The sequence below is a fragment of the Podarcis gaigeae genome, assembly GCF_964106915.1.
Source record: "Podarcis gaigeae genome assembly, chromosome: 7".
In the NCBI taxonomy this organism is placed as follows: Eukaryota; Metazoa; Chordata; class Lepidosauria; order Squamata; family Lacertidae; genus Podarcis; species Podarcis gaigeae.
The window spans coordinates 86680897-86702716 of NC_139683.1; the positions used below are offsets into that span (position 1 = coordinate 86680897).

General features: G+C 41.7%; 1 protein-coding gene, 1 long non-coding RNA gene and 2 pseudogenes across 4 annotated transcripts; 1 reads left to right on the forward strand and 3 right to left on the reverse strand.

Annotated features, from left to right (window-relative positions):
- Window positions 1-84: 84 nt before the first annotated feature.
- Window positions 85-8710, reverse strand: LOC310849416 (uncharacterized protein; the record flags this gene model as incomplete). The annotated part of the gene is made up of 3 exons (XM_083749571.1): window positions 5890-8710; window positions 527-2962; window positions 85-108 (listed from the first exon to the last, which is right to left on the reverse strand). The coding sequence occupies exons 1-3, from the start codon at window positions 8317-8319 to the stop codon at window positions 85-87; spliced, it is 4890 nt and encodes a 1629-aa protein (XP_083605697.1). The 5' UTR covers window positions 8320-8710.
- Window positions 5699-14762, reverse strand: LOC310848866 (protocadherin gamma-B1 pseudogene; annotated as a pseudogene). The gene is made up of 2 exons (XR_014568712.1): window positions 11753-14762; window positions 5699-5762 (listed from the first exon to the last, which is right to left on the reverse strand). The product of XR_014568712.1 is annotated as a protocadherin gamma-B1 pseudogene (transcript).
- LOC310848921 lies at window positions 12496-15251 on the forward strand. Its single transcript, XR_014566693.1, has 2 exons — window positions 12496-12574; window positions 14782-15251. It is a non-coding gene; the product is annotated as an uncharacterized lncRNA (long non-coding RNA).
- Window positions 15252-18392: 3141 nt separating this feature from the next.
- On the reverse strand, window positions 18393-20831 carry LOC310849417 (protocadherin gamma-A6 pseudogene; annotated as a pseudogene). Its single transcript has one exon. The product of its transcript is annotated as a protocadherin gamma-A6 pseudogene (transcript).
- Between the last annotated feature and the right edge of the window lie 989 nt (window positions 20832-21820).

Sequence of the window (21820 nt, forward strand, 5' to 3'; positions counted from 1 at the left end):
AAAGCCAGAAGATTCAGCCTAAAACTAATTGCACAAATGCACTAAATAATCTATCTTAATTAATATTCAGTTAGTATGTTATTTTCATTTTTCTCGATTCAGCAGATGCTAGAATATCAGTCAAACAAGTGTATAAGTATAACTCATGATTATTCTTACTATACACACGTTATTACAAAATATCCTACAACTATATGGTACATTTCGGCCAAAGAAAAGTATTTCTGAGACCCGGTGATTTCTGGAGAAGGAACTTAAGCATGTGCTTATCTCTCCTATGGATGGTGCCCATAATATTGATGTTCCTTAAAATGCTGCATAGCATCAATTATATGTTTACATACCATAATATATACTTGGCAATGAGGTTCAGAGAGTCATTTTACTGCTGGGCAACAATATAACAGCAAAGATAAGAAATGTAATTGAGTAAAATAATTTGTCTTGTTATAGCATGAAACACAAATACTGAAAAAACTGTGGTGTTACTAATAAATATCAAATAAAATGCTATGTATAATAATACCCTCCAGTATTGTTTGCTCACCTGGACTATGATTAATCCTTCATTGTTCAAGTTTAAATCTTCACCAGGTAGGATCGGATCCTTTGCCTCACAAGCTTCTTTATTGCTCAGAGTATTGGAATAATTTGCCTTTCTAGAGTCTGTAGTGAGAGAAACCTCCTGGCAGTAGGAGTGCAGAAATGCCCGGACTCCGTCAATCCCCACAAACTGTGAGATAGGAGCGCCACTGAAATTCACACTCCCCGACTCAAGCAGCTGAGAATTTCGCCACCTGTGCAACTTGATGGCCAGTAACACAAGGAGGAAAGTGAAGAACAAGCAGGAGACAAAAGCCACTGCAAGGACCAGGTAGAAAGTGAGGTCAGACGGAGGCTCTACAGGAGCTGAGATGCTGCTCAGGTCTGAGAGGATTGCAGGGATGGTGTCAGCCAGCACCACAGTGAGAGTGGCTGAAGCAGAGAGAGGTGGCTGCCCATTGTCCTTCACTAAAACCACCAGGCTTTGCTTGAGGGCATCTTTCTCCAGAAAGAAGCGAGCTGTCCTGATCTCTCCCGTGTGGAGCCCCAGAGTGAAGAGCCCTGGCTCGGTGGCCTTGATCAGCTGGTAGGAGAGCCAGGCATTCTGGCCAGAGTCCGCATCCACGGCCACCACCTTAGTGACCAGGTAGCCAGGCTCAGAGGAGCGAGGGGCCAACTCTATCCCTGTGGAACCGTCAGTGGGAGGGGAGGGGTACAGGATTTGGGGAGCATTGTCGTTCTGGTCCAGGATGAAGAGAGTCACTGAAACGTTGGAGCTGAGTGGTGGAGAGCCTCCGTCCTGGGCCTTTACACGGAACCGAATGTCTCGAAACTCTTCATAATCAAAGGAGGTCAGAGCATATATAACCCCCGTCTCAGAGTTAATGGACAGATAGGAGGAGAGGCGGGAGTCACTTCTTTGGTCATCAGTGATGGAATATGTTATTCTGGCATTTTCTTCCCAGTCAAGATCATTTGCTCTTAAGGAAGAGACCATGGCTCCTCTTTGGTTATTCTCAACAAAATAGAAAGTATAGTCGGTTTTTTCAAAGATGGGTGGGTTGTCATTTGTGTCTAAAACATGAAGTGAGATAACTGTGACTGCAGAAAGAGGGGGGACTCCATGGTCAGTAACAGTGACAGTAATATTGAAGACTGACACCTGTTCCCTGTCAAGGGCACCATCAGTCACCAAACTGTAAAAGTTATCCATGGACTTCTTTAGCTGGAAAGGGAGGTTGCTAGGGATTGAACATGTGATTTCCCCATTGATTCCCGAATCTCGGTCTTGGACATTTAAAATGGCAATTACCGTTTGGGATGGTGAACTTTCAAGTATGGTGTTGGTGGCAAAGTTAACTGATAATTCAGGTACATTGTCATTCAGATCTGTAACAGATATCACAACTTTTGATCTGTCACTCAGGCCTCCTCCATCTTTGGCTTGTATCTCAAATGCATATAAAGATGATTCCTCATAATCAAGATTCCCAATAAGGATGATTTCACCTGTTGTGGAATTTAAGACAAACATTTGGGAGTCTCTCTTTGTGATTTTTTGGAAAAAGTATTTAATGTCTCCGTTGATTCCTTCATCCATATCAGTCGCTCTCACTGTCAAAACTGTGGACCACTTGGGGATATTCTCACTGACACTCACTTCATAGAGAGGTTGGCTGAAAACTGGTGCATTGTCATTTGCATCAAGGACAGCGATGTGGATTTGTAATGTGCCAGATCTGATGGGATCACCTCCATCAGTAGCTGTGAGAAGCAAATTGTAAGCTGATTGTTCCTCTCTGTCCAGTGATTTTTCCAACACAAGTTCAGCAAGTCTGACACCATTTTCTTCTGTTTGCACATGCAAAGCAAAATGGCTACTGCCTGTGAGTTGGTAGCTCTGCACTGAATTTATCCCCCAATCTGGATCTTGAGCTTCAGGAAGAGGAACCTGGAATCCAGGTATAGATGCCTCACTGATTTCCAGCTCCTGTTCCCATAGAGGGAAGTGGGGAGCATTATCATTTATATCCGTAATTTCCACTTCAATTCCATAAAGCTTCAGTTTGCTTTCAACAAGAACCTGAAACTTCAACATACATTTCTCTGCCTCTCTGCAGATTTCCTCTCTATCTATTCTCTCAGATATCTGCAAATGGCCATTGTTGGCATTCAAAGAAAAGTACTGAATCATACCTACAGGGTAAACAATGCGGAGTCCATGGTTTGGGAGCTGCTTGCCATCCATTCCCAGGTCCTTTGCAATATTCCCCACAGAAGAGCCTTTGTGCATCTCTTCTGGAATGGAGTAGTGGATCTGCCCAGAAACTGCCTTCCAAGAAAACATCATGAAAAGGCACTGGAATATTCCCTTTCTGCAATTCCACAGCCTCTGAGTTCCTTCCATCTTTGCAGCAGGTTAAAGACCCTTAGATTCTGGTTCAAACGATGCTGTATCCAACTCTTCTCTAAGGAAAATGCACTTCCATTTCTTCTTTGCACTGAAAAGCAGCTTGCTCCTTCAGATATTTTGTGCTTGTGTTTAACAGAAAGGCAACTTCGATTGGGCAGGATTTCTCATTTCTCCTCCGTTCTGGTGAACAGTGACACCCAGAGGATCAAGCCCAAAGTGCAAAAACCTCACTTTTGAAAATTAAATAAACACCATTTCACTGTACTCGTTTATTAAAATATTATAAATATTATAAATGAAGACATAGCTAGGATAACTATGTATATTATTCTATATTCTTTATTATTTTTTTATTTCGAATTTAACCGCTAAGGATAAAAAAGAGTGACAAACTGAAAAGGAGGAGGAAAGACAAGTGTGTTTAGGGTTCCTGCCCTACCCCATTACTGGAAATTCTGGAATGAATTGAATTCTGAAATATTGAACTTTCTCAGCAATGTTGTTTGCTGGATATTCAAAAGATTCATTTTGGATGCAGAAAAAAGAATAGTAAGCCTCTGGTACTTCCTATTTTCTTTGCTTCAGTGTAATGTTTATAGTTGTAAAGTGAGGAAACTGATATGCTGACACACAGTTCTTTCCTGCTGTTTTCCTGGGGAAACAGAGGCATCCAGAAAGGCTGACAGAGTTGTGGCACTAGCCAATGACATTCATTGTTGTGTCACACCAAATATGCTGGTGTGCATGAAATTTAGCACAACTTGCTGGTATATTAGTCAAAAACCACAGTTCCATAGCACAGCATGTACCACAGTGAAAAGAACAGGACAGAAATGCTAACATTAAACTCAGGAAAAATAACTAATGTAATATTCCCCACAAATTTGAATGCAGCCTCTCCCCCCACCCCAATATCATAACATTGATCTACTTTTCTGGGTTATTGTAAGAATTACACAGCACTATATGTGAAGCGCCTTGAACACTCTAACACTAGGTATTACTGCACAGAGCAAAGAAGTAAAATGGCCACATTCTCTGTAATTTATTGCCACTGCTTATCTGGAAAGGGCTGGGCTTCAGCCACGGCAAGGTTATGGCCATGCAGGTGCACCAGCCAGATTGGTTGCTGACAGAAGCATACAGACCGAGCCACACTGCTGCCTCATCCACAGCTCCAGCTTAAGACAAACATCACTACTGTGAATGGAAAACATTCAATGGTAGCTTAGAAGCACACATGTGAAAATTGGATGCAAACTCAGAAGAGAGCTTTATTAAAAACTAGCATGTGAGGGCTTGTTAAACAGCAGAGGTAGGTGGTTTTCAGCCATCTTCGTTGGAGAGCTTGATGTTGTGCTTCTTGTTCTACACGATTAGACTGCTAAAACTGAATTTGGCCATTAGCAGGAGGGACAAGACACTGAATTATCCACTAGATAATGCCAACAAATGTTCTTTTAACATTAGTCTTCATCTTTCCTAATGGAATATACACTGGTGGTGAACATGACCTAGCTTTAAAGTACAACAATTACAGGATGTGCAGATGTATGTCCTGGCCAGATTGACTCTCCATAAGAAAACATTCCATGCCAAAGAGTTAAAAGGGCATCTACCATTGGTAGCTGTGACTCAAGAGTCATTTGTCACCTATATTTCAACAGTATGGAAGCATGACTGGAGATGGTATAAGTAGAAATACTAACCACACGCTCCACATCCACACATCCTTACATACAAAGTGTTCACTACAACTTTTACAACTTGTCATAATCTCTAACAATATAATGCAAATGCCAATGAAAGGAATGCCAATACTTTGGGATTGCATCCACACTGGACATCAGTAGTATATAAGAGAATACAGGACCTGGCCAGGGCAGGGGCGGGGGCGGGGGGGCAGGAGATAGTTTTGGGTTCATGATACAGTCAGGTTTGGTTTAGGGTATTTGTCAATTTAGGGACCATTTCCAATATATACGTATCTTGGAAGTTTGGGGGATATGTGCATATTATTTATTTATTTAAGTAAAATAATTCTATAGTCCCCCACCACTACCACACACACACACACACAGAGTGGTATACAACATCTCTAGAAATCATGCCAAGAGAAACTTCCTTTTGATGCCACTCTTCTACACAGGTTGTACATGAGCATTTTTCATTCTACAAACAGCATGCAGTCACAAGACCTAAGAAATGCTTGTACAACTGATAGCTTCCATCAGTGCTCCACCACTTAATATGTTGTGCTATTCTCATCAGACCCAAATCCCAAGCTGTGTCTGTGACAGGAACACGGTATCCAAATGCTATGTAAGATTATGTGTATATACAAGAACCAAATCAAGTTATTCTAAAACGTTTAGTGGTTAATTAATCCTTTACTCTCATTAAATAATCCAGCCCATAAACACTTCCTTCCACACACACTTCCTAAAATTCAGTTGAAAACCTTTACCAATTACTAAGAAATTTACCAACTTATATAAAGAATATTCTGTGAAAGACTTTTTGGTATTTCTTCTTGTAAATTTCTTAAAGGACAGAATGTAAATATAACTACATATTCAATTGCATTTGTACTGCAAAGATAAGAAAATAAAAGAAATCAGCATTCTCTCCACTCAGCCATGCTGCGCCACTCTGTAATCTTAGCATGACACTGAGTTACCATGTAGATGTGCACCTAGACAATTCTGACAGAGCCTCCGCCATCCTGCTATGCTGCCCCTCAATAGCTGCTGGAAAGTCCAATTAGCTTGCTGTACAGCAGTAGCAGCTCAGTACTACTCCCTACCTACTTCCCTGATGACATGGTCTGAATTCCCTGGGATGCCAGTTTGATTACATCCACTGTTTACAATTAAACTCTCAAACAACTGATAACACCAAATTCCCTATAAGGAACATGAAATATAACTCACCGTGCTGCCATTTTCCTTTTCAGAAATTAAATTGCCTCCACTGACCATCAAAGAAATGTCAGAGTTGCCATTGCAAAGGAGGTTCTCTGCTATTTGGACAGTGGGCTGCAGGAATGTCAGCTCATTCCTCCTGGATTCAGAGGACAGACAGACCTGGTAGGAATAAGGCAAAGTTCCGTCCTCATAATTGGGTGGGAATATGGCACCAGCCTTTGAGTGGGGGTCAGGAATAAAGCACTGAAGGAAAGTGGGGTTCCTTGACCTTCGAAGCTTCATCAGAATGGTCAGTATCACGGTCACCAGGAACAGAAAGGACACCAAGGTCAAGGCCAATACCAAATAAAACTGTAGATCAGACTGATACTCTGAGTCATTTGGTTGGGAGTTCATTTCCGGAAGAGCCTCCTGGAAGTTCTCAGCAAACACCAGACTCAAAGTTGTGGTGGCTGAGAGAGGAGGATGCCCATTGTCCTTCACCAGGATGACCAGCCTCTGCTTCACTGCATCTCTCTCAAGTAATGCTCGGACTGTGCGCACCTCTCCTGTGTGGGAGCCAATGCTGAAGAGTGAGGGCTCTGTGGCCTGCAGGAGATGGAAGGAGAGCCAGGCATTGTGTCCTGAATCAGAGTCCACGGCCACCACCTTCGTCACCAGATAACCCGACTCAGCTGACCGAGGCACCATCTCAAAGAAAGGTGAGCCCTCTGTTGATTGTGAGGGGTACAGGATCTGCGGAGCGTTATCATTTCGATCCAAAACACACACTGTCACTGTGGCACTGCTATTGAGTGGTGGAGAACCTCCATCTTGGGCCTTCACTTGAATCTGAAACTCTCTGAATTGCTCATAGTCAAAGGAGTGTTGGGCATAGATGATCCCAGTCTCAGAGTTAATGGAGACATAGGAGGAGAGAGGCAGGTCCTTGATGTTGCTGTGAAGGATGGAGTAAGTGATTCTGGCATTGCGATCCAGATCTGGGTCAGAGGCCTTGATGTGGAAAATTGAAGCTCCAGATGGGTTGTTCTCTGGAACGTAGGCAGTGTAGGAAGATTTTTCAAAGGCTGGTGGGTTGTCATTGATATCTGAGATCTGTATTGATATGGATTTGTGTGTGGAGAGTGGAGGTGTGCCTTTGTCTGTTGCTGTGATTGTAATATTATACTCGGGAGTCCTTTCTCTGTCAAGGGCACCATCTATGAGGAGCTTGAAATAATTATCTGAAGATGAGACTATCAGGAAAGGTACAAGTTCCTTCAGGTGACAGGTGACTTCTCCATTATCCCCAGAATCCCTGTCCTGAACTTTAATGAGAGCAATCACAGCTCCAGATGTGACATCTTCCGGAACTAGGCTGGACACGGATGTAAGGATCACATCTGGAGCATTGTCATTCTCATCAAGAACCTCAATCTCCACATTGCAATGTGCCACCAAGCCTCCTCCATCACTTGCCTGAATTATCATCACATATTTTTGTCTATCCTCAAAATCAACACTTTCTATGAGTGTGATTGTTCCATCTCTGTGATCCAGATGAAACTTCTGCTCAGCTGTTTCTGGGATGTCACTGAATGTATAAGTGATCTCAGCATTTGACCCTTCATCACTGTCAGATGCTTTGACTTGAAGCACAGAGGTTCCTTTGGGTGCACTCTCCTTCAGGCTCACTTTATAGATTGTCTGGGTGAAAACAGGAGCATTGTCATTAATATCAATAACTGAAACCAATATGTTGGCTGTTCCAGTTTTTGGAGGTTCTCCACCATCCATGGCTGTAAGGACCATGTGGTGTGTGTGTTCCTTTTCCCTGTCCAATTGTTTCTGCAATACTAATTCTGCATATTTGGCACCATTATTATTGTTTTGGATTTCCAACTTGAAATATGGAGTTGAGCTCAATCGATAATTCTGCAGGGAATTTGTTCCAATGTCTTTATCTTCAGCATTTCCAAGAGCAAATCGAGCTCCTGGCAGACTAGACTCACTCAATTTAAGCTCAATATTTTCATTCCGGAAATGTGGGGCATTGTCGTTAATGTCCTGGATAAAAATATTTATGTGGAAAATATTCAAAGGATTGTGTGCCACAACTTCCAATTTGAGGACACAAGTAGATGATTCCCCACAAATCTCTTCTCGGTCTATCCTCTCATTCACATACAGGTTGCCATTTTGTTCATTCAAATCAAAGAATTGCTTTTCTGAAGAAATACCAAGCTTGCGCTTTGACAGCTCTCTGAGATCCAACCCCAGATCCTTAGCAAGGTTCCCCACAAAGGAGCCCTGCTCTGCTTCCTCTGGAACTGAATATTGAACCCGCTCAGACCCCACCTGGCAGAAGAACACAGACCAGAATATGAACAGAAACAGTACTTGCCTCTTGGTGATCTTCCTTGTTCTCTCTGCCTGCTTTACTTCCATCACATCCATTGCCTTTCCTGATTTCTTCCTTCTTTCATTATAGTTTGCAAGACTCCCAGTACACTTATTTGAGATAGTACCAATACTGTTCTTTTGAGTTGATCTTTGGGAAACTGAGAGCTTTCCTTTTTTGAGCACCTTTTAAAATAAAAGCTTTTCCTTTCTGCTCAGCTGAAGTGTTAAGAGAGAAAGACTGCTCTAAAAGTCTCGGAAATGCTGAGCCATGGCTGCTCCCACGTTGTCCAACAGTGACACTCTGAGTCCATACGGTGAACTGCTTTTACTATTTCTAGAATTCTACATGGAATTTTGTCTCTTAAGTAGGGAATTGTTTGTAATATAAGTACACCTTTAAATGCAATCTGAAACAAATTTCTTCTCCATCACTTGTGTGCATCCTCTTCGCTTCCCAGTCCCTCACTATTCAGCATCATTGCTTTATTTTCTTTCTTTAAAAAGAAGTGAAAAACAACCCAAGAAAACCCATAGGAATAGTAGAGAGGGGATGCCTGTTGGTGAGGAGGGCTCATCAGATACAGATAAATTTGTTTCCAGAGGCTTCTAAGGAAATTGTGGTCTTCCTAAGTGTAATTCCTTGTCAGGGTACACATGGTTTGTCAATGTCTCCTTTATTGGATCAGGAGGCAGAGGGAAATACACTTGGCATGCTCTCTGGCAGGAAATTCCACTTCTGTGCATGTTCAGGAACACCATTTCTGGTTTGAGGTTAGATAGGACTCTCCTACCTCTGCCCACTGACAGTTACCACCAGCACCCCACACGTTTTCAAGGGTGATTTTATTTTTACTTGATAAAGGGAAGAAATGGCAGGGAGGTTTAGCTAATGGTACTGGTGAAACCCAGTTTATGCTTGAAATTAATTCAAAGAAAACTGGGTCCTTGCTGAATTAAAGTGATTTAAAAAGATGGGAGAGCTTATATTTAAAATCTTCTCATAGGACCTGGACTAAAGCTAGCTGCACTCTTTATAAAAGAGACAACATGTTATACATTATTATGTTATTTGCTATCTGTCTTTCACCCAGTTTAAACATAGCATTAATACCTCTATACTTTTGCATTATTCTGATTAAAAGGTTTCTGTAAAGGAATAAAATACTGAAAGACCAAACTAACCAATGGGCATATGATTAATGTGATCAAAATATTTTACCACTTTTATTTACAATAATGTAATGCAACTATTTCAAGCACCCAGTGTTCCCAATATTACCGGTAAATCATTTCCAGTTTCTCTTTAACCGTCATACAATTTTGTGTGAATCAAAGCATTCCCACCCCACCCGCTCCAATGCAGTTTTGATTCTGCAATGAACGTAGTTCCAGGACATTTTCACAAATGGTCACCCCTACAATATCTTCAAAGTTCATCCCCTACCAGCTACAGCTGTGTCAATAACTTGGCACAAACCATATAATGTTGTTTGGGGACATCTTTCTATCCCAGGACAGTTTTCTTGTGAGTTTCTTAATAGGGTCAGAAACACATCTCACAAATTAGTGTTTTCTGGCTTGGGATGTTTGGACATTGTCAAGCACTCTTCTTCTGACACCACAGACACATATATTTTCTGGGATTCAAAATTCTACCCACACCTTATATTGGAAATCACATTGGGGTAGAAACATCCTCCCCCCAAAAAAGTTAGTGTGTTGCTGTTGTTTTCTGACATAGGGTGAAGGTTCCAAGTTATAAGGAGTATAATGCAATCAATCTTACATTCGATTGCTTGCATTTTTAATTTGCTTTAACTTGTATTAATCTACAGTGGTACCTTGGGTTACATACGCTTCAGGTTACATACGTTTCAGGTTACAGACTGCTAACCCAGAAATAGTACCTCGGGTTAAGAACTTTGCTTCAGGATGAGAACAAAAATCGTGCTCTGGCGGCATGGCAGCAGCTGGAAGCACCATTAGCTAAAGTAGTGCTTCAGGTTAAGAACAGTTTCAGGTTAAGAACAGACCTCCAGAATGAATTAAGTACTTAACCCGAGGTACCACTGTATTCTGTTGTGATTTTAACTTTCTGTGTGCTTTAAATTATGGTTGTCATTTTTAAAATATTATTTTTATCCATTTTTAATAATATAAAAGTTTAACAATGTAGAACATTTATATACTCTCAGTCTAAAAAATAGAAAACAAAAAATTCCTTCCAGTAGCACCTTAAAGACCAACTAAGTTAGTTCTAGGTATGAGCTTACGTGAACTAACTTAGAACTAACTTAGTTGGTCTTTAAGGTGCTACTGGAAGGAATTTTTTGTTTTGACTATGGCAGACCAACACAGCTACCTATCTGTATCTAAAAAAATACAAATATACAGATTTCCATTGTTAAAACTGGACAAATCTCCATCAGTTATAAATTATAACTGTCCCAAAAATACAGTGGTGCCCCACAAGACGAATGCCTCGCAAGACGAAAAACTCGCTAGACGAAAGGGTTTTCCATTTTTCGAGGTGCTTCACAAGGCGAATTTCCCTATGGGCTTGCTTTGCAAGACAAAAACGTCTTGCGAGTCTTTTTCCTTTCCCCCCCTTTTTCTAAGCCGCTAATAGCCGCTAAGCCGCTAATGGCCGTGCTTCGCAAGATGAAAAAACCGCTAGACGAAGAGACTCGCGGAACGAATTATTTTCGTCTTGTGAGGCACCACTGTAATTAAGAAAGGGAGACTTTTGCAGATCCCATACCCATCTCGGCTTTTACATGGCTTTAGGGCAAGATGTAAATTCCTCAGCTCTCAAGTCACTTAACCCCCATCCGAGTTCCTAGGAGCTGACTGCTTCTTGGTCTCTTGACAACAGAAAACAGCCTTTTCAAAGCACCAGGGATTAATCTCTCGTTCACTCTTTTCCCCAAAATGAATATGGGAGCCAAGAGACTTATGTCTGGCTATCATCAATCACCATGTAATTATCTCTGCTGGCAGACTGTCAACAAAAGATGTTCAATCCTCTATTTCCTTCCCCATAACACATAAAAAACTCTCCACAAACTTCCTAATATTTAGTTTGATGATAAGGAGAATTTCGCCAATAACTAAAAAATTTGCAAACTTCTTGAAGCATATACTATGTAGGATGTTTTTGTGTTTGTTCTTGCATATAATGTATCTTCTTAAAGAGAGAACATTAAAATAGCTACATATTCAAATTTAGTCATGCTGCAAAGAAAGAAGAAAGAAAGAAAGAAAGAAAGAAAGAAAGAAAGAAAGAAAGAAAACAATTTAGCACTGTCTCCACTCAAACATACTATACTATGGTCCCAGATCATCACCCTAAGTCAGCATGAAGATAGGCATCTGGATAATTCAGACTGAGGCTTCCATAATTTGCAGTTTTCTCCCTCAACAACTGCTGAAAAATCCATCCCATTAGGTGGCTCTGCAGCAGTAGCAGCTCAGTATTACTCTCTACCTACCTTCCTGATAACATGGCATGAATTGTCTGGAGTGCCAGTTTGATAACATCCACTGTTTACAAATAAACTCTCAAACAAGTGATAACACCAAATTCCCTATAAGGAACATGAAATATAACTCACCGTGCTGTCATCTTCCTTTTCAGAAATTAAATTACCTCCACTGACCATCAAAGAAATGTCAGACTTGCCATTGCAAAGGATGTTCTCTGCTATTTGGACAGTGGGCTGCAGGAATGTCAGCTCATTCCTCCTGGATTCAGAGGACAGACAGACCTGGTAGGAATAAGGCAAAGTTCCGTCCTCATAGTTGGGTGGGAATATGGCACCAGCCTTTGAATGGGGGTCAGGAATAAAGCACTGAAGGAAAGTGGGGTTCCTTGACCTTCGAAGCTTCATCAGAATGGTCAGTATCACGGTCACCAGGAACAGAAAGGACACCAAGGTCAAGGCCAATACCAAATAAAACTGTAGATCAGACTGATACTCTGAGTCATTTGGTTGGGAGTTCATTTCCGGAAGAGCCTCCTGGAAGTTCTCGGCAAACACCAGGCTCAACGTTGTGGTGGCTGAGAGAGGAGGATGCCCATTGTCCTTCACCAGGATGACCAGCCTCTGCTTCACAGCATCTCTTTCAAGTAATGCTCGGACTGTGCGCACCTCTCCTGTGTGGGAGCCAATGCTGAAGAGTGAGGGCTCTGTGGCCTGCAGGAGATGGAAGGAGAGCCAGGCATTGTGTCCCGAATCAGAGTCCACGGCCACCACCTTCGTCACCAGATAACCCGACTCAGCTGACCGAGGCACCATCTCAAAGAAAGGTGAGCCCTCTGTTGATTGTGAGGGGTACAGGATCTGCGGAGCGTTATCATTTCGATCCAAAACACATACTGTCACTGTGGCACTGCTATTGAGTGGTGGAGAACCTCCATCTTGGGCCTTCACTTGAATCTGAAACTCCCTGAATTGCTCATAGTCAAAGGAGCGTTGGGCATAGATGATTCCGGTCTCAGAGTTAATGGAGACATAGGAGGAGAGAGGCAGGTCCTTGATGTTGCTGTTAAGGATGGAGTAAGTGATTCTGGCATTGCGATCCAGATCTGGGTCAGAGGCCTTGACGTGGAAAATTGAAGCTCCAGATGGGTTGTTCTCTGGAACGTAGGCAGTGTAGGAAGATTTTTCAAAGGCTGGTGGGTTATCATTGATATCTGAGATCTGTATGGATATGGATTTGTGTGTGGAGAGTGGAGGTGTGCCTTTGTCTGTGGCTGTGATTGTAATATTATACTCGGGAGTCCTTTCTCTGTCAAGGGCACCATCTATGAGGAGCTTGAAATAATTATCTGAAGATGAGACTATCAGGAAAGGTACAAGTTCCTTCAGGTGACAGGTGACTTCTCCATTATCCCCAGAATCCCTGTCCTGAACTTTAATGAGAGCAATCACAGCTCCAGATGTGACATCTTCCGGAACTAGGCTGGACACGGATGTAAGGATCACATCTGGAGCATTGTCATTCTCATCAAGAACCTCAATCTCCACATTGCAATGTGCTGCCAATCCTCCTCCATCACTTGCCTGAATTATCATCACATATTTTTGTCTATCCTCAAAATCAACACTTTCTATAAGTGTAATTGTTCCATCTCTGGGATCCAGATGAAACTTCTGCTCAGCTGTTTTTGGGATGTCACTGAAAGTGTAAGTGATCTCAGCATATGACCCTTCGTCACTGTCAGATGCTTTGACTTGAAGCACAGAGGTTCCTTTGGGTGCACTCTCCTTCAGGCTCACTTTATAGATTGTCTGGGTGAAAACAGGGGCATTGTCATTAATATCAACAACTGTTACCAATATTTTGGCTGTTCCGGTTTTTGGAGGTTCTCCACCATCCATGGCTGTAAGTACCATGTTATGCATGTGTTCTTTTTCCCTGTCCAGTTGTTTCTGCAATATTAATTCTGCATATTTTCCGCCATCATTGCTGTTTTGAATTTCTAGTTTGAAATATGGAGTTGAGCTCAACTGATAATTCTGGAGGGAGTTTATTCCGATATCATCATCTTCAGCATTTCCAAGAGCAAATCGAGTTCCCGGCAGAGTAGATTCACTAAATTTAAGCTCAATATTTTCATTCCGGAAATGTGGAGCATTGTCATTAGTATCCTGAATAAAAATATTTACGTGGAAAATATTCAAAGGATTTTGTGCTACAACTTCTAGTTTTACGACACAAGTAGATGATTCCCCACAAATCTCTTCCCGGTCTATCCTCTCATTCACATACAGGTTGCCATTTTGTTCATTCAGATCAAAGAATTGCTTTTCTGAAGAAATACCAAGCTTGCGCTTTGACAGCTCTCTGACATCCAAACCCAGATCTTTAGCAAGGTTCCCCACAAAGGAGCCCTGCTCTGCTTCCTCTGGAACTGAATACTGAACCTTCTCAGACACTACCTGGCAGCAGAACACAGACCAGAATATGAACAGAAACAGTACTTGCCTCTTGGTGATCTCCCTTGTTCTCTCTGCCTGCTTTACTTCCATCACATCCATTGCCTTTCCTGATTTCTTCTTGCTTTCAGTACAGTTTTCAAGACTCCCAGTACACTTATTTGAGATAATATAAATATTCTTCTTTTCAGCTGATCCTTGGGAAACTGAGAGCTTTCCTTTCTTGAGCAGCTTTTAAAATAAAAGCTTTTCCTTTCTGCTCAGCTGATGTATTAAGAGAGAGAGAGAGCTCCAAGAGTCTCAAAAATGCTGAGCCATGGCTGCTCCCACGTTGTCCAACAGTGACACTCTGAGTTCACATGGGGAACTGTATTTGCTTATTTTCATGTTTATAATTCTATATTGCTATTTCCCCCTGATATCTATGGAGAATTGTGAATGACTTAAAATTCTTTCACTGGTTGTCCAAATGTACTTTAGTATCACTTGATCAGAAGTCACATAAGCTTAATTCAGATTTGTTTTTCATTGCATACAACTGTTATTTTAATATTTTTATTGCTTTTGCTGGTAGATGATAATGACACTTTAGGGTGTTTTTGATGTAGCATAAACACAAGCACTTGCCACCAGAAGAAAACCATACAATAATTCAGAAAGCCTACATCTCTGCCTAGGGCTGCCATACGTTTGGATTTCCCTGGACGTTACTGGGATTTCAAAGGCGGAATTGACATCTTGGGGGAATTTCCAAGAGTTGGCGCTTTGTCCTCGTTCTTATTCAAGTCAATCGCAAAATCATGGTTTTAGGGGTGTTTTTGTCTAGAAAAAGCTCAACAAGTTTCAGGTTTTCCTAAAAACAATTGTGGGCTGCCCTGGCAACCCTATCCCTGCCAGAATTCTGGTGATTTGGCCTTTATTTAATTATGAACTTGTTTAGCAAATTTAATTTTTGTATTTTGTTCTGTCTTTAAGATTTTGGTGCATTGTGTGCTTTATTTCTGTTCTATTGGCCATAATAAAATGCTGAAAAAGAAATTTAAATTCACTTTAGCACAGGATAACTCTTTCATTCTTTAGTCTTATGCATATTCATTTGACATTTTTCTCATATGTTTGTAATCTTCCCTGTGGCATCTGGCTGGCCACTGCTGCACTAGAGGAAGTTTTGGGTGATACATCTTTCCTTACGATTCTGTGTGATGATTCCTAATTCCTTAGGTGGTGAATTATTCAATATTCTCCCTTTGACCTTTTTGGATGCTTTTCAATGGTATTTCACAAGAAGACACATATGATCCTTTTGAATAATTGGTTTTTCATTTCTGTTTTCATAGTACTGGAAATTAATTCTATTCAACCTTTGCTAGTAAGATTTTATTACAGTTTTTACATTGCAATCCTATACCAACTTACCTGAGTATAAACTCAATGAGACTTATATCTGAAGATAAAAGATTTGTTAGATGTATTGCGTTTTTGGATTGCTTTGGCATATGTGGAAGTTTATTGTAATTAATCAGGAATGTTTATGACATGAAGAAAAAACTTCTACACAAGTGCACTCAAAGTGTGCACTACTCTGCCAGAATTTCAGTTTGTCAGACTGTAAACTGAAATGTAATAATTAATCGTAGTAGTAGTGGTAGTAACAGTAGTTGTTTTGAACTGAGAACTTTCTTTCTGCCATTATTGTATCAGTGCAGAGCCATTCAGCGGAGAGGATTTGAGTGATTTGAGGGGGTCTAAGATATATCCAGAACTGCTTATATCCACTCTTGACTTGAACGCAATCAGATTCGGAATGATTTTCTATCATTCTATCGGTCTTATTGTTGATATTAATTTGATAGGTTAAATTCTTATTACCTGAAAATGTGGAGTTATCAGTGAATAGTAACACCATTGTCCAGAATAGAAAGATTAGCCAAATGCACAGACTAAAACACAATGCATACACATAGCAAAATGAATCTATATTTGACTAATCCAGCAAGGATTATTTGACCAGTCCAGCAAGGTAGATTAGAGGATGGATGCCTCCTTCTGGCACAGGCATCCCCAAACTCGGCCCTCCAGCTGTTTTGGGACTACAACTCCCATCATCCCTAGCTAGTAGGACCAGTGGTCAGGAATGATGGGAATTGTAGTCCCAAAAACATTTGGAGGGCCTGTTCTAGCACATGGCTCCTGGTATGGGATTGGGAACTGTAATGCAGGCAGGATAGGGCAGCTATTTCAGCATGCAATGCCCACCAGCACTCAAAGTGCATATAGCAACACCCCCTTTCCTTCCAGGCTTAGAGGTACTTTATGCCTACTGTGAGCAATTATTACTTGCACCTAACTAGGCACAAGTTACACCTGTTTAAGAATAGTGGTTGGCAAAGAGAACCAGAAGATCATGTTATCACAGGAAAATGTATTTATTTGTTCAAAATAGGTTCAGCTCAGCTTTTAGTCCAGGGACTTCCAAAGCAGATCACAACTTGAATGAAAACAATTAATCAACCAACAGGGAGGTGGAAGAAATAATTGACAGTGTAATTGAACATAGAGGTCTTCACAGCCTGTCAGTTAGTGAGGGGGGCAATCAGACTTCCCAGGGGGGAGGCATTCCACAACAGAACAGAACAGGGGGCCAGAAGTAATCTGCCAGGGGCCATATGCAGATGCTGGGCAAGAGAAAATCCAGTGGTGGACAGGGCTGAAGCCAAATGTGGGCACAGTTGGGGGGAGGGGCCAAGACAAAAAAATAGGCCACCCCTTTCCCCCCTCTTTCTGCTACCTTCCTTCCCCCTCTTTTCCCCTCCTTGCCACTCACCAAAGTGAGAAGACCACCCACTGTGCCTTCTGGCTTGTGTCTCAGGCAATCAGACCTTCAGTTGCCATGTTTCAAACAGTGAAAATCCGGACAGAAAAGTTGTTGGGCCAGATCGCAACTGCCAACATGGGCTGCCGTACACCCGGATTTTCCCTAACATTTTTCTGATTTCTGCCCAGATGATGCTGACAAATTCTGGATATGTCTGGGAAATTCTGGACATATGGCAACCAGACAGAACACAGAGCAAGGCCTATGATGAGAAATAAATACAGTGGGCAGGCTGGCTTGTGTAGGTAGCTTGCTCAAATATCCTGCACAGAGTCAAACCACAATAAATTTCAAATATAAAATCCTTACTGTCACGTAAGCCCCAGTGGTTTAAGAAAACACAGATTGAAACCAATAAAGATTTCCCTACTAGTAAAATAAGATACTAGCTATAAGTGAAATAAAATAATTACCAACACGTCTCGTTGCTTTGAAAAGGGTCAAGAAAAGAGATAAATGGGAAATTTATCCGTCAAGATTTATAATTACAATTACAATTAAAAGAAAAAGTTAGCACACCCGGTCTCTGATTTCATTTCCATTGTTCCAATCTAAATCCCCATTAGCAAAAATAGGATCCTTTACCTCCTAGCCCTGATCATTGGTTGTAGTATGGAAATAATTTGCCTTGGAAGTGTTAAACTTGTTCTTCCTAAAGGCAGTGTTAAGAGAAAGATCATCACCATAAGAGTAAACAAATGTTTGGATTCCATCAATAGCCACAAACTGTGAGACAGGAGCACCACTGAAATTCACACTCCTTGACTCAAACAGCTGCAGTTTTCTTCATCTGTGCAACCTGATGACCACTAACACGAGGAAAGTGATGAACAAGCAGGAAACAAAAGCCACTGCGGTCACCAGGTAGATGAGATATGGCTGATTCCCCACCCCACCCTGCCTCTGGTAGTGGTGTTTCTCTTTGGCAGGATCAGGAAGGTATAGGCAGTTTGGGAGACTGCACTGACAGAAGTGGAAGGTGCATGCAGCCCAGTGGTTGTCCACCTCTGACCTACAGCCATGGAGAGAGAGCCCTTCTACCAAATGTTCTGGTAAACCTACCTGTTCTAGAGACCTTGTTAATCATTATTAAACAATGGCACTAGCAGCCTTCAGGAATGCATCCTTAGCTTTAACTAAACATGCAAAGGAGGGGCCTCGGGAAGAGATGTGCAATCTACACCATGCTGTGGTTCTTCTTAGTTTCCCATTCCTGGATGGTGATTGCCTGAGCCAGGAAACCTTTTGTACTCAGGAAAGTTTCCTATGCATTTTAGAATACTGAGAGATCAAATGGAAAGTACTGAAATTTATGTGCTCACCTGAGGGATTGCTGCCTCCTCCGTAACCGTGTTAGAATCACCTATGAGTAACACAGGGCCTGGCTTATCAGGAGCCTGCTGTGGGGTCAGAGTATTGGTACAACTTCCGATTGGAAAAAGAATCTGACTTTTCCGAGAGCCTGAAGTCAGTGAAACCTCATGGCAATAAGACTGAAGAAATGCCCGGACTCCGTCAATCCCCACAAACTGTGAAACTGGTGCACCACTGAAATTCAAACTTGCATTATCACACAGCTGAGAATGTTTCCACCTGCGAAGTCTGAGTGCCAATAACACAAGGAGGAAGCTGAGGAACAAGCAGGAGACAAAAGCCACTGCAGTCACCAAGTAGAAGGTGAGATCTGACTGTGGGTCTTCAGATAATGGGACACTGCTCAGATCAGTCAGCATGTCAGGGATGCTGTCAGCCAAGACCACAGTCAGAGTGGCTGAAGCAGACAGAGGTGGCTGCCCATTGTCCTTCACTAAAACCACCAGGCTTTGCTTGAGGGCATCTTTCTCCAGAAAGAAGCGAGCTGTCCTGATCTCTCCCGTGTGGAGCCCCAGAGTGAAGAGCCCTGGCTCGGTGGCCTTGATCAGCTGGTAGGAGAGCCAGGCATTCTGGCCAGAGTCCGCATCCACGGCCACCACCTTAGTGACCAGGTAGCCTGGCTCAGAGGAGCGAGGGGCCAGCTCTATCCCCGTGGAGCCATCAGTGGGAGGGGAAGGGTACAGGATTTGGGGAGCATTGTCATTCTGGTCCAGGATGAAGAGAGTCACTGAGACGTTGGAGCTGAGTGGTGGAGAACCTCCATCCTGGGCCTTGACCAGGAAATTAATCTCTCTGATCTCTTCATAGTCAAAAGAACTCAGAGCATAGATGACCCCTGTTTCAGAGTTAATGGAGAGGTATGAGGAGAGAGGGGAGCCGGTCACTTGACTTTCTATGATGGAATATGTTATTCTGGAGTTCTCTTCCCAGTCTGGATCATTTGCATTTAGAGAAAAGATGGATGCTCCTCTCTGATTATTTTCCATGAAAAATGACTTGTAATCTGATCTTGCAAAGTGAGGTGGGTTATCATTTGTGTCTAAAATGTGTAGAGCTATGATGGTGGCTGTAGAAAGAGAAGGCATTCCATGGTCAGTTACTGTGATGGTGATGTTGTAGTTTGCCACTTGTTCTCTGTCAAGGGGGCCATCTGTCACCAAACTATAAAAGTTGTCTATGGATTGTTTTAGCTGAAATGGGAGGTTTCTGGGAATTGTGCATGTGACCTCACTATTGATTCCAGAATCTTGATCTTCTACATTTATAATAGCAATAACTGTTCCGGTTGATGAGTTCTCATGAATGGAGTTGGTCAGAAAGGTCACAGTTAATTCTGGCGCATTGTCATTCAGATCTGTGACCATGATCACAACCTTTGACCTGTCACTTAGACCACCCCCATCCATGGCTTGCACCTCAAATTCATAGAAGGATGATGTCTCAAAGTCCAAGTTTCCCATGAGGGTTATTATGCCAGTTGTTGAATTTAAAAGAAACATTTGTGAATCCTTTTTTGTGGTTTTTTTGAAGGAGTATTTCACCTCTCCATTGATTCCTTCATCCAGATCAGTGGCTTTGACTGCACAGACTATGGACCCTTTGGGAATGTTCTCCTCAATGCTGATTTCATAGACTGGTTGGCTAAAAATTGGTGTGTTGTCATTTGCATCTAAAACAATGACTTGAATTTGAGCAGTGCCAGTCCTGACAGGATCACCCCCATCCATAGCCATAAGAATTAGATCATAAACTGGCTGTTCCTCTCTGTCCAAAGATTTTTCCAGCACCAGCTCAGCATGTTTGGGACCATTTTCTCCTGTTTGAACATCCAGAGAAAAATGCACGCTACCTGTGAGTTGGTAATTCTGAACAGAATTTATCCCCAGATCTGGATCAGTAGCATCAGGCAGAGGAAACCGAGACCCTTTTATAGATATTTCATTAATTTTCACCTCCAGTTGTCCTGGAGGAAAGTGGGGAGCATTATCGTTTATATCAGTAATTTCCACTTCAACTCCATAAAGTTTTCTTTTACTCTCAACAATAACCTGAAAATTTAATTTGCACTTCTCTGCCCATGCACAAATTTCTTCTCTGTCAATTCTCTCAGTGGTTTGTAAATGACCACTGTTGTAGTTCAAAGCAAAATACTGAATCATACCTGTTCTGGTAAGAATCCGGAGCTCACGGTTTGAAAGATTATTTCCATCCATTCCTAGATCCTTTGCAATATTTCCCACAAAAGAGCCTTTCTGCATCTCCTCTGGAATGGAATAATGAAGTTGTGCAGAAACTGTCTTCAAAATGAACACCAAGATGAGGCATTGCAACAAGATTGTCTCTTTACAGCTCCATTGCTTCTGATTTTCTCCCATTTTCTTGCAACAGGATAAATGCCACTTATTCTGGCTCAGACGTTTTTGAGTATGAAATAAATGCTGTTGTTTTTTATTTAAAGTTGCTCCTATTACACTTCCGGCAATGTCTGTGCAAGTATGGTCATGCAGATATTTTCTGTTTATACATTAGAGAATTTAGGGAACTCCCAGTGTGTTCTGTAGGCAAATTGGTGAACAGCGACACCCAGAGGCTCAACTGAAAACTATAGCTCATTTTAACATAATCTTACAGTACTTTCATATTTGCCTAGACAATCTGAGTCAGGGATGTGATGGACTGAAAGTTCCATATCCTGTTTAATAGACCCAAGTGATATGGTGAGGCAATCTCATTATCTTCATCTGGAGTACTTTAAAAAGTTGGTGCTTTTTTCCTGTGCTTGTAATGTGCATTAATATATGGGGTGTTAATTGCATTAGGAGGATTGCATTCATTATCTATTAATATAGTCATGTAAGTAGGGTTTATTGCATGTTTTATAAAGCACCCCAGGCTTATCTGCACTTAGGGTAGCAAGGTGCTCACTCAGAGAGGCTACTTTAAATGTTTCAACAGTGCACGTGCTTATTCATAAGATAATTGCCCTGTGTAGAGGACCACGGTCTCAGACATCCAGCAGTCCCATTTTCTTTTAGTCCACCTTCCTCTCACACCTGCTATGCTCTGGTGAGTGAATTTTAAAGTGGAAAGGACGGTGGGTGAGACGATTGATTTGCTGTTTTGGGGTGATGAGGGTTTGCTGCTGTTGTTGCTGTTGGTTTTTTGTATCTTTATTTTAGATCTTGTGATTTATGTAGAAACTGTTCAGTTTGGTTGTGTTTCATGTTTTATTATGAGTTCCATGTTTTATTTATTGTTTATGATGACTTTTGTTATGTTGTAGTTATGTATTTTTTTATGTGGTAAGCTACCTTGAGTATGGTCTGAACTGTGGAAAGGAGGCATACAAATAAAATAATGTATG